General features: G+C 35.7%; 1 protein-coding gene across 4 annotated transcripts in view; it reads right to left on the reverse strand.

Annotated features, from left to right (window-relative positions):
* The window catches only part of TTC17 (tetratricopeptide repeat domain 17), a 139,660-nt gene that overhangs the window by 65,201 nt on the left and 57,605 nt on the right, over positions 1-16,854 (reverse strand). For all 4 annotated transcript variants that reach the window (XR_013403946.1, XM_015114425.3, XM_015114424.3 and 1 more), the window contains exon 16: positions 12,335-12,521. Coding sequence is in view for 3 of the 4 variants with exons in the window: in XM_015114425.3 (XP_014969911.1) it covers positions 12,335-12,521 (187 nt within the window). In the remaining variant the exon portion in view is untranslated. The remainder of the gene's footprint in view (positions 1-12,334; positions 12,522-16,854) is intronic.

The following is a 16,854-nucleotide window of genomic DNA, read 5'->3' on the forward strand; positions in this document are numbered from 1 at the left end:
TGTCCTTTGCATTGGTATAGGTAGTAAGTATATTTAAACCAAAGTTTTAAATATGGTATCGATGTTTAAAACTTACTAGCAAACTAGACTTGGTTTAGGTAGTAAGTATGATATTTAAACTTACCATTGGTATAGGTAGTAAATTTGATATTTAAACCAACAGACCTTGTACATCGAACAACTCTCTAACAAGACTCTCCTAGCTCCCTGAGAGCAGAAACCAATCCTTAATTATGCCCAGCACTTTTTGGGCTTATTAGGCTTGCCTTTTTCCCCTAGAGCAAGGACACAGAGCAAGGCTGAGGCTAATGAAGTTACAAAGGCTATTTTGTCTTTTTTCCTCCTCAAATTAAATGAATTACAAGGACAGTATCTTCAAATGAGAACTCAAGATCCTAGTTATTCCATAATTGATCAAAATTTGAGTCTAGTAATACCTCATAGGTCCTACATAGAAGGAAAAAGATCAAGCACTAGGAAATGTCCTTTGCATTGGTAGAGGTAGCAAGTATGATATTCAAATCAAAGTTTTAAAAATCCCACTGAAGTCCCTCTATCAAACAATGTTATGAGCAGAGACTTGTAGATGGATCTCGGTAATAAAGCTTTCTAATTCCCTGATTGCAGATCCTGCCTCAAGGGTATGGAATTAAGACAGGCACTTTAATTTGAACACATCTACTTACACCTAAGTAAATATGGCCAAAGCATGATCAAGGGGAAAGTTTGATATCATGTATTTTGGCTACATATTGTTTCCTCTTGCTTTATGCCACCAAATGAAAGTCACCTGGCGGCACTCACCTCAGTGGCCACTTTGCAGGTAATAACATGGTTTCCAGGATCTTACTCAGTCTCTCCCAACTTTCAACATTTATGGCTTTTAGCCAGTGTACTGTGAGAGGGGTGGTGAATTGATTATTAATTTGTTCATATTAGGTTTTTCTCTAGCTGTATTTCTCATCGTCAAGCAAAATAGGGCTTTATTATTAGAGAGGTGCAGCAGGAATCAGAAAACTTGCTTGACAGCAGTACCCCCTCAGCTGCCATGGACCTCTAGCTCTTTTTCCTGAAATGTACTTAGGCAAATTGTGCTTATTACTTTCTATAATCATCTCACTGTATATCTGTGACCTGACTGGGTTATTAACAAAGCCTGACAGCTAAAGAGGATTAAAGGATGGCAAAATTTGAATGACAAATTTAGGTTTGTTCCTATAAAAGGCAACTAAACGGGAAGACAAATCCAAAGCTATGGTCTTTTCAATATCTGTGAAACGTGATTTAAATTTCTCCTGCATCTTTGAAATAATAATTATTATAAACTTTGCTGGTTAGGGAAAAGTAACAGATTACTGAAATTTTCCTGGCCAAAGAGTGGCTCAGTATGAAATAAATTCAACCACTAGTAATAAATACTAGCGATGCAAGAAAACAGGGGGAGAAAAACTCAAACAGCATACACATGTACACTTACATATGGCAGGCATCCTCAGTCTTACGTGCTTTAAAATCTCACGAATGCTCTTTTCTAATGATTATCAGACTCACGGCTTTATATACATCAGGTCATGGAACTGAGAAGAGATCACCCAATGATTAAATTTGAAAAGGGGTTTACATAGTTGGTGCTGTTTTAAAAAAATAGTCTAAAACTAGGAACTCATTTCAACTGTCTCAAAGCAAACATAATTTTCTGAGGCACAAATCACTTAGAAATTTTAAAAAGAACCCGCTCTACCAACGTAGAGTAAGTTGTCTGTGTATTTTGCCAATTAGAATAATTTTTTCTTTTTTTTTTTAGGAGACAGGTGTCCCATCATGTTTCCCAGGTTGGGGGCAGTAGTGTGATCAGTGCTTCATAGTCCTGGTCTCCAGTGATCCTCCCACCTCAGCTTTCTAAGTAGCTGGGACTACTGTGCACACCCCACAAGCCCAGCTAGAATCATCTTTCTGAATGGAGAAGAGTTGTATAAATGCTTGCTACCTAAGATGGCAAAGCTTAACATTACGTAAACTGAAATGTCTCCAAAACATCTACAATGATGAAGGAAACTCAAGATTTAGACAATGTCCAATGAACTTGCCTAACTCACTACACACAAGTGTACATAACAAGAAGTCAGTCCCCTTCACTTCCTGTCAGGAGAATGAAATACAACTGCAGCAACAAACCATATTAAAAAATACCTTGTTCAATGAGTAGTGGGAACTATAAAAAACAGATCCCCTCTTGCTTATAGAGCTTAGACTATCTTTCTGAGAAACGTCCTGTTTCTTCAATCACCCATCAAGGTTTTCTACTATTTTATTAAAAATACACAATTAACTTTTCATGTTTCTTTTTTTAGATGGAGTCTCTTGCCCAGGCTGGAGTACAGTGATGCAATCTCAGTTCATTGCAACCTCCACCTCCCGGGTTCAAGCAATTTTCCTGCCTCAGCCTCCCCAGTAGCTGGGATTACAGGCATGCACCACCACGCCCGGCTGATTTTTGTATTTTTAGTAGAGAGGGGGTTTTGCTATGTTGGCCAGGCTGGTCTCGAACTCCTGACCTCAGGTGATCTGCCCATCTCGGCCTCCCAAAGTGCTGGGGTTAGTGAAGCCATCAGGCCCAGCCACCTTTTCATGTTTCTAACAAATAAAGTTTTTTCAGAAAGCTTTCCTCATTTGTGTTCTATTATTATATGTTTTTTAAAGAATGATTGTTGGCCAGGCACAGTGGCTCACACCCATAATCCCAGCAGGCCGAGGCAGGTGGATCACCTGAGGTCAGGAGTTCAAGAGCAGTCTGGCCAGCATGGCAAAACCCTGTCTCTACTAAAAATACAAAAAATTAGCCAGGCATGGTGGTGGGCGCCTGTATTCCCAGCTACTGGGGTGGCTAAGGCAAGATAATTGCTTGAACCGGGGAGGCGGAGGTTGCAGTGAGCTGATATCTAGCCACTGCACTCTAGACTGGGCGACAAAAGTGAGACTCCGCCTCAGAAGAAAAAAAAAAAAAAGAGAAAAAAGAATGATTCTTGGTATCATCTCCTATTTGCTTTAAAGTTATTTTAGTCACTAAGTAATAGGATAAAATGTGAGCTATATTTTAGAAACTATGCTAATAGCTCTAAAAGTAATTCAATTACATATAGAGAGCTCACTTCAATACTTCCATTATTCTAAAATTTATTAATGTTGTTTTAGTGTAGATATTTCCCCATTTTAAAAAATGCTTTTGATAAAATGAAGGCACCAATAATTTCTAAACTGTTAAACCCAGAGCTTCCCACAGTATATTCATTTACCAATGACTATCATGACTTTTCCATAGCTTAGCAGTATCATTACTTATATAATTTTTTAAATGAATCTAGGGTTTAATCTTACACTTATTTAGGTTAAAAGGGAAAATCATTACCATCTTTTCATAAATCACAGGTTTTATGCACCAGTTAAACATTTTTCTAATGCCCATCAAAACAAACCATAAATATTAAAAGTAAAATACCAACTAAAAGCTTGCAAATGAACCAATACAGGACACACTACTATTGTCCTCTTTGTCCTTCTCAAACTCTCTGTTCTTCTAAACCTCATGACCCTGCTCTTCCAGTGCCTCTATTTAGTCACTCTTTCACTGACTCTGTTCCTTAAATGTTAGTATTTTCTAGGATTCCATTCTTGGCATTTTCTTCACATCCTGCACATTCTGAGGGAATCAGAGGCATCTCCAAATGAACATGTCTATCACTGAACTTGCTATTCCCAGCACAACATCAATGCATAGATGATTTCTCCTCTGTATTCTCATTCTTAACAACATTGACATCTATCCAGTTACCAAAGTTAGAAACCTCTCTAGTTAATTTGCATTCTGAGACAACTGTTTTCAGCCTTTCCTCTCTCATCAAATCTCCAACATTCTCAGTACCTCTTCTCATCTGACAAGTCACCTCATATTCTGCTGAGAAGCAATCAGAAGTCCCACCATGAAATCTTTCAACATACCTATAGCTTTACTTATATATCATCCTTGTTCCTAAGGCCCACTCTTACATTTGTGCCTTAGATTTCATCCCCTCCTGTCTACTCAAGAATTCTGCTTCTACAGTTAGCCCTTTGCTGCATCTTCAATTTTTCCCACTTTGCTGGATCATTCCTACTGAAACATGCTGCAGTGCTTTCTACTGTTAGAATAACAAAAACAAATACCTTCAATCCCACAGGCCCCTCCAGCTATATCCCATTTTCCTGCTCTTCACTATAGCAAAACTTAGGAGTTGCTTGCCATCCTCACTTCCTCACTTCCTTCAAAACCGATTTCACACAAGCTTTTACAAGATTACCAACAATCTCCATGTTACCAAATCCAGTGGTTCATTCTCTGCCCACATCCAGCTCAATCTCTCAGGATATAGCATGCTGGTACAATAATAATGATATGCTTGATAACCCCTTAAAACATTTTCTTCACTTGGCTTGTTGGATAAAATACTTGAATGGTTTTTCTACTAGCTTACTGGCTAATCCTTTATTGCTCTTTTTCTTCCTGACCTTTAAATGTTGGCTAGAATACCCTAGTAACTGATTTTTGACCCATTTTCCTTTTTATAGTAATTACTGCTGTAATTTAATCCAAGCTAATGACTTAAAAAATGCATATGTCCATGACCCATAAATTACGATCCTGGTCTCTTCCCTATCATAAAACTCATATATCCAACTACCTATTCAACATCTCTACTTGAACACTTAATAGGCAACTCAAATTTCACATGTCCAAAACCAGACTTGTTTTTCTCCCCAAATCTGCTCCTTTCTCAGACGTGACTATCTCATTAAATAGCACCACTATTTACCTGATTGGTCAGGTTCCAAATTTAAGACTCACCCTTGACCTCTGTTTCTTTCATTTCCCATATCCCTTTCTAGTAGTGTCGTGTTGGTTCTACCTTCAAAATATACCCCAAATATGATCATTTCTCACTTTCTCCCTGTCCACCCCAGTGGTACAGGCTGATATCATCTCTCACTGATATTTTTGCAATAGCATCCTAACAGATCTTCATGCTTCTGCTCTTATCCCACTAGTCTATTCTCAACAGAGTAACCAGAGGAATTATGTTAAGATGTAAATCGGTTCATTTCACTCTTGCGTTCAAAATCTGCCAAGTCAGCCGTCCCCAACCTTTTTGGCACCAGGGGCTGCTTTCGTGGAAGACAATTTTTCCAAAGACTGGGGGCTGGGTGGCGATGGGGTTTGGGGATAATTCAAGCACATTACATGTTTTGTGCACTCTGTTATTACATTATAATATATAATGAAATAATTATACAACTCACCATAATGTAGAATCAGTGGGAGCCCTGAGCTTGTTTTCCTGCAATTAGATGGTCCCATCTGGGTGTGATGGGAGACAGACAGATAATCAGGCTTTAGATTCTCATAAGGATCGTGTAATCTAGATCCCGCGCATGCATAGCTTACAATAGGTTCATGCTCCTATGAGAATCCAATGCCACCACTGAGAAGGCGGAGCTCAGGCAGTAATGCGAGTGATGGGGACTGGCTGTAAATGCAGGTGAAGCTTTGTTTGCTGGCCCACCACTCATCTCCTTCTGTGTTGTCCAGTTCCTAGTCATACATCTTTCTCTTAGAAGAAAAGCCCAAATTATTAAAATGTTCTGCAAGGCAGTAAAAAAGTGGCTCTATCCTCCACCATATTTATCTCCGCTTTCATCTCCTACACCTCCACCACAGCTGGAGAGCCCTCCTTGCTATTTCTTGCATGAACCTTTGCAATGCTATTCTCTCTGCCTCCACAATGCTATTCTTTCTGCCTGAAATGCTTTTATGCTGTATGTCTGCATGGCTTAGAACCTCTATCCTCCCTCAAGTCTATGTTCAAATGTCACTTTCTCAGTGGGGTCTTCCTTAATGACCCCAACCCCCTGAGCACTCACTTTCTAGTTAAATGATTGTGTTTATTATCCACTGTCTGTTTCCCTCTACTAGAATGTAGCTCTGTAAGAGCTGGAGGTATTTTCTGTTTGGTTTCCAATTCCTAGAATAGTGACTGGCATATAGTAGATAAGTAAGTGTTCATTGAATGAATGAATGAATGAATGAACCACACCCAGTTTCCTTTCATTGAAAGAAAACAAATTGTTGCTTTAGAAGATTATATCCTCTATCAAATTTCGTATTTCTTAAATATTATTTGGCCAGGCTAACAACCTATAATGACTGGATGAATAGCTGTGAAAAGATCTCAGGCAAGGGCTAACAGGCTCATTCTTTAAAATAAAACAGATTTTTTTTTTGGTATGCAGGACAAAAAATTCACATTAAAAACCAACAAATATTTATATATAATGTCTTTCAGGGGCTGAAGTATAAAACCATTGGTCATCAGAATCTGATAATACTGTCTCCAAGTTGTTATAAAAACCAAAATATCCCTTTTGTTCATAAAAGCTAAATGCTGGAAATCCCAAAAGAAAAATACCGTCTACTAAGCTAATACTACAAAAGTACAGCCATAAGATCTTCCATGTAAAATAGAAGGCTATGTGGCAATTTAATGACGCAAGATTCAGAAAAGATCAGGGTGATATGTTAAATTGAGAGACCATTTTAGGTATGCTCTTGGGGTTCATTATGACTGCCCCCCATAATCTAGTTTACATCCATGTTTTATGTAGGAATGTATCTCTTTTGAGAGATGACATAAAAAGTGTAGTGATTATACCACTTTCATAAAATGTCCCAGGAATCTACAAATATGAATTATTTCAATCTTTCAATCATGGCAGTGGAATAATTTATGATTGGCTAAAGGCAGAAGAATTATGCATAGGAACCACACTGGCCCTGGAAGACAGAGGACTCACATTTTAGTTTCAGCTCCACCAATGATTGACTGTAATTTGAGTAAATCATAACCTTTGCTTGTAGGTTCATAAATACAAAAATTATTTTTCCTATTCTCTCCTCTATCACAGGTTAAATACATGTTAAAGATATAAGTTAAAAAACTGTTTGTTAATCAAATAACTACAGCCCTTTTAAGTAAAGAAATAACACATTTAGACACATTACATACACAGAAGTACATTTGGTTTTGTTGCAGCATATACCTGCATCTCAGGATTTTAAAATCTGCAATACATTAACCAAAGTTTTAATTCTTTTTACAGAAATAGAGGTGACCTAACTAGTAGCATATTTAAAATGCTGTAAGAGTCAGATGCAGTGGTACACATTTGTAGTCCCAACTGTCTGGGAGGCTGAGACGGGAGGACTGCCTGAGCCAGGAGTTAGAAGCTATGGTATACTATGATAGAGCCTGTGAATAGCCACTGCACTCTAGCCTGGGCAACACAGTGAGACCCTGCCTCTAAAAGAACTGCTATTAAAACTGGGTCTATAAGAATATCTTTTTTAAAAAAGCAGATACCTTCACTAATTCTTACAAAAGAATGTAAAAAAAAAAAAGTGATAAAGCAAAGATCCTTAATTGCAGGCAGTATATATGCTGGATAATCCACTAGAGGGCAGCAAAATGCAGGATTTCTTTTTCTTCGACATCTGAACTCTGTAAAATTGCTTTAAGCTGCAAGTTATAAAACTATAAAAATTTAGGTTGAAGAACACAGACTAAAACTACAGACAATGAACCAAGTTATAAAAGGAGATATGATTTACATAAATAGATGCTATAAATATAGAAACACTGTGAAGAGAAGACAAGATAATCCATCTGCACATTGGAATAGATATTAAATCTCATGAACATGATTTGAAAATTCGACTTTTTTCTCCAGAGACAAAAGCTATCAAATATATATTAGAGAGAGAAACTTGCAGACAATTATAGGAACACCTAAACATTAAAGTCTGAGTTCTTCTGCATAACATTTATTCATACTTTCTTAGGATCTGGGCCAATTTTTTTAAGCGGGCATGTGCCTCAATTAATTAAGAAATGACCAGAGCTCAGAAATCTTGGGTTTAATGCTTAATTATATGCTGTAAAGATCAATGTTGCTGTTTGTGGCATAAAAGTCTAATAAATAGAACTTACCATTGGTTTTATGCCAATATAAGAAAAATAATAAATATAGGTCATTAAAAACAAAGTAAAATCACATGTAGCAAAGATATAGTAAGACACTCTAGATTACTTTAGTAGTAGAAAATATCTTTGCTAGATGTAACTTTTTAATTTGCAGATCAGTATTTCAAAAATATTTTACAGTAATAAATGCTTGGAAAATCCACTATCATGTTGTAATGCCACATCAATGTATTTCTGGACTTTTCTACAGATTCAATATTTAATCATTTTGTTCATGTTATTATTAAAAGTTATTTTCCATTTTTTAGAGAAGATAACCTTTACTGTTTCATAAAGTTTCATTCTCTGTGACACTTTTATTTTTTCCAATTAAAAAAAGGCTGTTTTTTTTAGTGTTGAGCACTTCACAGACTTTGCTTATCTTCAAAAGCATTATAAGCTTATTTAAGAGATTCTATTTTACTTTTAAAAGGACGAAGTTGTTATTGAAAAATGAGTTTGCTATAGTAACCAATTCAGTTCTGCGTAAGTTAAATAAAATTGTAAAATGACAAGCCTATAAATGTGGAAAACAGTAGGTATTTTAAAACTGCCCAAACAAGATGTTTAATTGAAACTGAAAGCACTAACTTTTACAGTCAATTCAAGAGTGGGCAAGTAAAAAAAAAATCAATCTATTAAGTTCTCCTTCACAGCATCCTTGAAATGGTAGTGATATAAAACTACCTATAAAAGACCAGGATTTATGAAATTGTATTCAAAAGAGGGAGAGATGAAGATGATAAACAGTTGCTATAAGAACACATACATCTAACAAATGGCAGCCAATACACTGATTTCTAGGTTAATAAAAGTTTGAAAACACTGTCAGATAAATAATGCTTCACTGATCAATAGTTTTAGCTATGAAGTCTTTATAAGTACAAAAAAAATTTTTTAGCATAGTGATTGTGTATTTTTAAGTTGAACAAAACAGTATTTAAAAGTAATAGAATAAATTACCTGCATAGGCATTCCAAGAAACACAAACCAAAAATCTGCATTAAAAAATTCCATGATTATATATGAAATAACAAAATTCTTGCTAATGTTAAACTGCCCATCCCTTTACCACTAGGTCATGCTATTTAAGACATTATACTATAGTTGCTGTAAAAATAATTATTTATTCATTTTTCTTTTTTGAGACGGAGTCTCGCTCTGTCACTCAAGCTGGATCGTGCAGTGACACGATCTCGGCTCACTGCAACCTCCGCTTCCTGGGTTCAAGCCTGTACTTCAAGGTTGATTCTCCTGTCTCAGCCTCCTGAGTAGCTGGGATTACAGGCGCCTGCTACCACGCCCGGCTAACTTTTATATTTTTAGTAGGGACAGGGTTTTACCATGTTGGCCAGGCTGGTCTTGAACTCCCGACCTCAGGTGATCTGCCCACCTTGGCCCCCCAAAGTGCTGGGATTACAGGCGTGAGCCACCATGCCCGGCCAAAAATTATGAATTCTGTGACCTGGCCAACAATTATCATGAATTCTGTGACTATTACATGGAAAAAGAATCATAAGCCTTGTCACTCTCTTGAAACCTCTGTATTGTCATAATAAAAACTTAAAACAGATTATGTCAGACAAGATAACTTATAAAACTTACTTTAATATTGCAAAAATGAAAAAGGAAATGGCAAACAGAAACATCTGATTTCACAAAAGGTAAAGAAATCCTAATCATCCATCAGAGGGTTTTTCCTGGTTTTTTTTTTTCTTTGTTTTAATCAATTATTTAGCAAAGCTCAGAGATAACTAGAATAGATGCAACTGTTTAGATTTCAAACATAAGTTCCTGGTTTCTATAAAGGTGTTTGGCTTCTTTCAAATTTTAGCTTTTCAAAGCTGCAACTCAGGAAAGTAACTATGAATGAATGGGATTACTTTGGAAATAAGCAACTCAAAATCATTGTCAAAGAAAAACAACATTGAAATTGTTTCACTACTACTAATGAATTTTTAAACCTAGAAAATGCTATAGCATACATATCCATTAGGAGGTAACAGTATTTATTTAGGTGTTAGCAAATGTTGGATTCTTTTCAAATTCATATCAGAAGGATTTTAAGTCTACCAGCAGTAATAGACTATTAGCTGTTCTTAGGTAACCTACGACATTTGAAAGATCACAGCATTCTGAGAAGATGCAGAAGAATTTAAAAAAAAGAAGACTGCAGAATATTTCCCAGGATTAAGTAACTTCTTCTGTTGGCCTTAGTAAGTTTGAGCAAACTTTCTAACTAAATTTCATAAATTCATTAATTACAATGTAAAAGGCGCTAAATATTTTTTATGGATGAGCTCCCTCTGAAAGAACTATTATAAAAAATTGTTTCCATGTCAAATTATTTTCTTTTATTGTTATTATATTGGACCCAATAATATTCTTTGAATACTCTGGACTATCAGATACCACAACTCTGAGAAAGATCTGCTCCAAGTTATTAGTTTCCTGGACCAGTTGAGGTTACATTCTGGGGAAAAAGTTCAAGACAATTGTATTCCCTCTCTTGACATGAGTGACATGAACTAAGAATACATTTCAATAAACTGAAATACTAAAAAACATGTGAAATTAATGCCAAGGAGGAGACTTTTTAGAAAACGGTCACTACATGTATATAGTGACAAAACCCTTCTCAAAAACAGAAATAAATTCCAACAGAGTTGAGGGAGATGATAGTAAATAAAGAAAATAAGAGATTCTATTAATATAAAAAGCTCATTGAAAAAGTAAAATCCTTTTTATAAGGTTGTTCTTAGGTAACCCACAACATTTAAAAAACCAGTGTTACAAGAAGATGCAGTAGAATTAAAAACAAACAAACAAAAAGACCACAGCATATCTTCCAGGATTAAAAAGATAAAAATTCACAATTTACACCTTTAAAGTTCTGAGCACCTTGTATTCACTATGAATTTCTAATGGCTTACTTTTAGCCAGTATCTACCATACGGTAAGAACAATGCAACTATTATGTATCCATAAATATAAAAAATTTAAAAATAAAAAAGAAAGTAATGGCAGAGCTACAGCTCAAACATGAATCTGTAAGATTCTACTGCTAGCCACTCCACTCTACCACCTTGCTGTACTGTTTTCTGACTCTGGCATTCATAAAATAACTTTAATTCAGATTGTGCTCAACACTGATTCACAACTGAGCTACAGAGTTATACTGCTGGGAGATTCTTGGTTTCTTCAGTAAATAACTGGGCTTTGATATTTAAAAGGCAAGCACTACTTACTGTCTGTCATTCTATTAAAATTGTAAGGCAGTCTGGTATAGTGAATCAACAAAACCACTTCTGGTCCCAAATCTACTAATAATTATTGATGTCTTTTAGACAAGTCACATAAATAAGTGGATGTCAGGTTGTTCTTTGTTTTTAAATATCAAAAGTGAAGGAGCTGAACTAATATCCATGTGATTAAATATTATAACCTAATTTGAATATTAACAAAGCACCCACTGTGCACTCTACAATGGCTAGATACTGAGGATCCACACATACGTAAACTGCACCCATCCCAATCGAAGGCAGAGAGTTAAAATTCACGAGTTTAGTTTTTCTTACAGTGAAGGTTAAACAAATAGAGAACCAAATATCATGTGATTCTTAGAAAGAAGGTTCTAATAATGAAAGTGCAACAGCTTTAGACATTAGCTTTACCCAGGTGGATACACTTATACACAGGCATATATGCCCATATATACGCTGTGGGAGAGAGTGGAAGAAGGGAAAAATATGCCACTGAATGTTGGGTCACTATTTTAAAGGTAGAGTAAAGGTCTGAATCATCTTCAATGAAAGACAAGGAACTGTATTTCAGTGACTGAGTATATAGAACTGCTTCGATTCAAATTGTATACTTTGACTTCACGGACAGGAAAAATGTACTTTACCAGGAATGTCAGTTATTATAAAACACTAGAGATTTTAGAGGGAGGGAAAAAAATCTCAAAGCCTATCCATCCCAGTTGAATATACCATGTATTTTAGTCAGCCTTTCTTAACCAGAGTTCTAAGAGAGAATTAAGCCTTAATACCCTAAGGCATCTATATAGTAAGTAAGGAATTAACATCTTTTCCTATGCGTCTGGAATTATACTAGTTATCTAAAATCCTTGGGTAAAATACAAAAAATCACTTTCTGTGTTCTTTTGATCAGAACAGGAACTCTGGCTGAGCTCATTAGTTTGTCAGCATTTAACAGCTGCTTACCACTGCAAACAGAAGAAGTGATGTTGTACAGAAAAGGATAAAACTGCATACAGCGGATCAACTTCAGGCTGTTTTCACACTCTGGGCATTTGGTGGTTAATTTCAAGGCCTGTCTAAAGGCCTCAAGTGCTCCACTGATATTCTTCAGAGCAAGGTAAGCATTTCCCAGGCTCAAAAAGGTCAGAGGCTGAAAAGAAAAAAAAAAATTGACAAAATGTTAATTTACTACTATTTTCTGGGAATTACAAAACGTTTACAGTATATGGCTTTTGGCTCTTTTTAGGTTACCCCATAAACGTTATTGCTAACTGCCCATTTTATTCATACCAGCCAATTCTAAACTGTACAATACATGTAAATGTGTTTTCTACTTTTTTTGCTAAGATAAAAAAATATATAAAGTATGTAATATAAACTATATATGTATATATCCCTGTAACCACCACACTGCTCAAGATACAAAAATATTTTCAGTACTCCAGGAGGTTGCCTTGGGCAATCCAACCCCAGAAGTAACCATTGCTGTGATGTTGTGACTTCTGTCATCATAGTTCTTGAACTTCAGATAAATGAAATCAAACTGCATGTTCTCCTATGATTACAAGTAATATGTGTCCTTTTGTAGCTTCTTTCACTCAACCTAAAATTCATTCAAGCTTTTGTGTACATCAGTAGCTCATTGTTTTTTAAGCTGATGTGTAATGTTCCAACATAACAAAGCTTGTTCATCTGATTGGCAGTTGGGCTATTTCCACTTTCTATTATGAATAAAGTTACTATGAATATTCTTGTAAATGTCTTTTGATAGGCATATTGTCCTCATTTTTTTTGAGTATATACTTAGTATGAGTTGTAAGGTAGATGTATATTTAGTTTTAGTAGATACAACCAAATAGTTTTCCAAAATGGATGCACAAATTTACACTCCTACCAGCAAGTGTAAGAATTCAGAGACTCTGTATTGTCAGTCTTTTTAATTTTAGCTATTTCAGCGAGCTGCAGTGGTGTCTAACTGGTTTTAATTTGCATTTCCATGATGAGTAATAATGCTGAGGGTTTTTTTTGGGAGCCCATTGGCCATTTGGATATCCTCATTTCTGAAGTGCCTGCTCTTTTCTCTATCTAAAAGAATTAGATTGCCCTTAATGCCTTGAAGGAATTTTCTGTCTATATATTAGTCCTTTGTTGAAAATATTTATTGCAAAAATCTTCTCTATGGTTTGTTTTTTTACTCTTTGAATAAGTATCTTTAGATAAACAGAATTTCTTAATTTCAATGAAGTTCAGCTTATCATTTTTTTCTTTCATAGTGCTTTTTGACATCTTTGTCATAAAGTCTTTCTCCTATGTCTTCATAAAGAAACCTTGTTTTATCATTCATATTTTGGCACATGATCCACTTCAAATTAATTCTGTGTATGGTGTGAGGTAGAAGTCAAAGTTCTTATCTTTCTCCATAGGGATATCATCCAATTACTCCAGCACTAATTTGCTGAAAAACCAAAATGTTTTTTCTTCATTGAACTACAGGTACACCTTTGTCATAAATCAGTGGCCATATTCACGGTGGTCTACTTCTAAATTCCCTATTATGTTTCATTGATATGTTTTGAGTATCTTTTTATCAATACCATACTCATTTAATTATAGTAAATCTCAAAATTTGGTAATAAAAGCCTTCCAACTCTGTTCCTCCCCATTACCCTGCCCCCATTTGTGTGTACGTGTGTGTGTGTGTAGCTATTCTAGGTCCCGTTCTATGTAGATTTTAGAATCAACTTATTAACACACAAACACATATATGCAATTACTAGGTATTTGAGATTGAATTGAATCTATAAATTGATTTGCAGAGATCTTACATCTGAGCAATATTGACTCTCTCAATGTGTGAACACGATGTGTATCTCCATTTACAGGTTGAGTATCCCTTATCCAAAATGCCTGGAACCAGAAATGTTTTGGATTTCAGATTTTTAAACATCTTGGAATATTTTATTATATTTATTGGTTGTACATCCCACATCTGAAAATCCAAAATCCAAAATGCTCCAATGAGCATTTCTTTGAGTGTCAGGTTGGTGCTCAAAAAGTTTTGGATTTTGGAACGTCTGGGATTTCAGAGTTTTGAATTTAGGATGCTCAACCTGTATTTATGTCTTCTTTCTCTTAGGGATATCTTGTAATCAGTATATAAATCTTGCACATCCTCTTTTAGGTTTATTCTTAGAAATCTGATGTTTTCTTTCTTTCCTTTTTTTTGGACAAGGCCTCATTCTGTTGCTCAGGCTGGTCTGGAACTCCTGGGCTCAAGATATCCTCCCACCTCAGCCTCCCAAGTAGCTAGGACGACAGGTGCACACTACCATACTTGGCTAATTTTTTTTCCTTCTTTGTAGAGATTGGATCTCATTGTGTTGCCTAGGCTGGTACTGAGTTCCTAGGCTCAAGTGATCCTCCCCACTTGGCCTCTCAAAGTGCTGAGATCACAGGTGTGAGCCACTATACCAGATCTGATATTTTCTTGATGCTATTGTAAATAGCATACTTTGTATGCTGTTTTCCAATTGTTTGCTGAGACTGTTTTTATAAGCAGCCCAAAGTATTCAGTTTAGGCCATTTTAACTGAAATATATCTACAGTGTTTTTACATTTGCTTGTGTGCAAACCATATGTTTTATATTTATTTTATCATTAAAAATAGTTAAAAAGATCTAAGAATGTTTTATTTTCAAAATGTACAATATATCCCTATGAAAAACAATGCTTATGATTTATCCAATTACCTGTTTTTGATTCGGGCTGTTAGATCATCAGAAATGTCTCACTGTAACCAAGGCAGTGGATAAAAAATATTCTAGATTAAGGAATTCTAACCTAAGTAGCTCAGATTACATTCAAACTATTACTTAGTAGTTCACACCCAGATACAAAATTAAATCTCATACTTAGACTTCAAATGTATCTTTATATTTTGCATTAGGAAACAAAGTGTTATAATTATCTCTATGACAAAATGATGGCTGTTAAAATATCTTGCACTGAGATAAACTGGTTAGCATTTTGGAAAAAAAGTTGAACTTTCATCCCTTGATCCAAAAAATAAGTACTGAGTATTTACTATGTTGCAGGCAAAGTTTTGAGCATTGAGGTTACAGCAGAAAATAAGAAAGATAACTGCTCCTTCATAGACCTTACAGTCTTGTGTGGGGGTGTCAGCGAGTAAAATGGGACAGAGAAAAATATAGAAGGAAGAAATAGAGGTAGTACTAGGTGGCGGGGTGCATCATTTAAAATAGAGTAGTATGAGAGGGACTTACTGAGAAGCTGGTATTCATAAGACTTTGAGGAGGTGGAGCAAGCAATGAAGAATCTTGGTGGGATGAAGTACTGCAAGCAGAGAGGACAGAAAATGCAAAAGCCCTGAGGTAGGGGCATGCTTAGTATGTTCAAGGAACTACAAGGAGGCAAGTGAGGCTAGGATAGAATGTGCTAAGGAATGACTCGACAGAGACAAGGTCAGAAAAGTAACAAGGTCATGTAGGACCTTCTACACCATTACAAACTCATATTTTCCTGTGAGTTCTATGGAGAGCCACCACAGGGATCTGAGCCAACAAATAACAACATTTGACTTTTTATAAGGATTTTACTACTTGCTGTATGAGAACAGACTGGGGAACAATGGCAGAAGCAGAGAGACCAGTTTAGAAGCTACTAAAATAATCCAGACAAAAATAATTATGGTTTGGATGGGATAGCAGTGGAAGCAATGATAAGTAGTAAAATCTGAGGTATATTTTGAAAACAGAATCAACAAGGTTAGCTAGTGCATTGAATTTTCCCTGAGAGTAGGAGAAAGGTATGAAGGAAGTCCCTAAGTGTTTGGTCTGAGCTACTGGACAGATAGCTTTGTTATTTCCTGAAAAGAAGAAGACTGGGAAAAAGAAATTTGGAAAGGTGTTAAGGAGCTTGGTTTTGGCCTTTAGTTCTAGAGTGCCCTTTAGACATCTAAGTGGAAGTGTCAAGTAAGCTGCTGAATAAAGGAGCCTGGAGTTCAGGGCAAAGGTGACAGGTAATTCAACAGGAAATGGGCAGTCTGCTCAAGATATGAAGCTGAACAACTGGATATCCAGGTAAATATGAACTCTGATCCCTACCTCACACTACAAAGAAAATTTAACTTGAAATGAATCATAGACCTAACTGTAAGCCTAAAACTATAAAATATCCAGGAGACAACACAGGAAAAGATCTTTATATAATCTGAGAATCAACTGTTCAACGATTAAGCCACAGAAAACAAAAACAAACAGTTTTGTGAGAACACTTGAAATCTAACAATAGAAATCAACACTGAAAAGACTGGCAAACTTAAGGTCAATTTTTAAATGCTAAGATAAAAAGGTAAAGAGGGAAAATATTTTTAACACATGAGAGATGGAGTTAAAGAGTTTATCATACAAAGGGTTTGCATAAAATTTAAAAAATAACATTCCAAAATGAACAAAATATATACA

Source organism: Macaca mulatta, chromosome 14 (assembly GCF_049350105.2).
Source record: "Macaca mulatta isolate MMU2019108-1 chromosome 14, T2T-MMU8v2.0, whole genome shotgun sequence".
Taxonomy (NCBI): Eukaryota; Metazoa; Chordata; class Mammalia; order Primates; family Cercopithecidae; genus Macaca; species Macaca mulatta.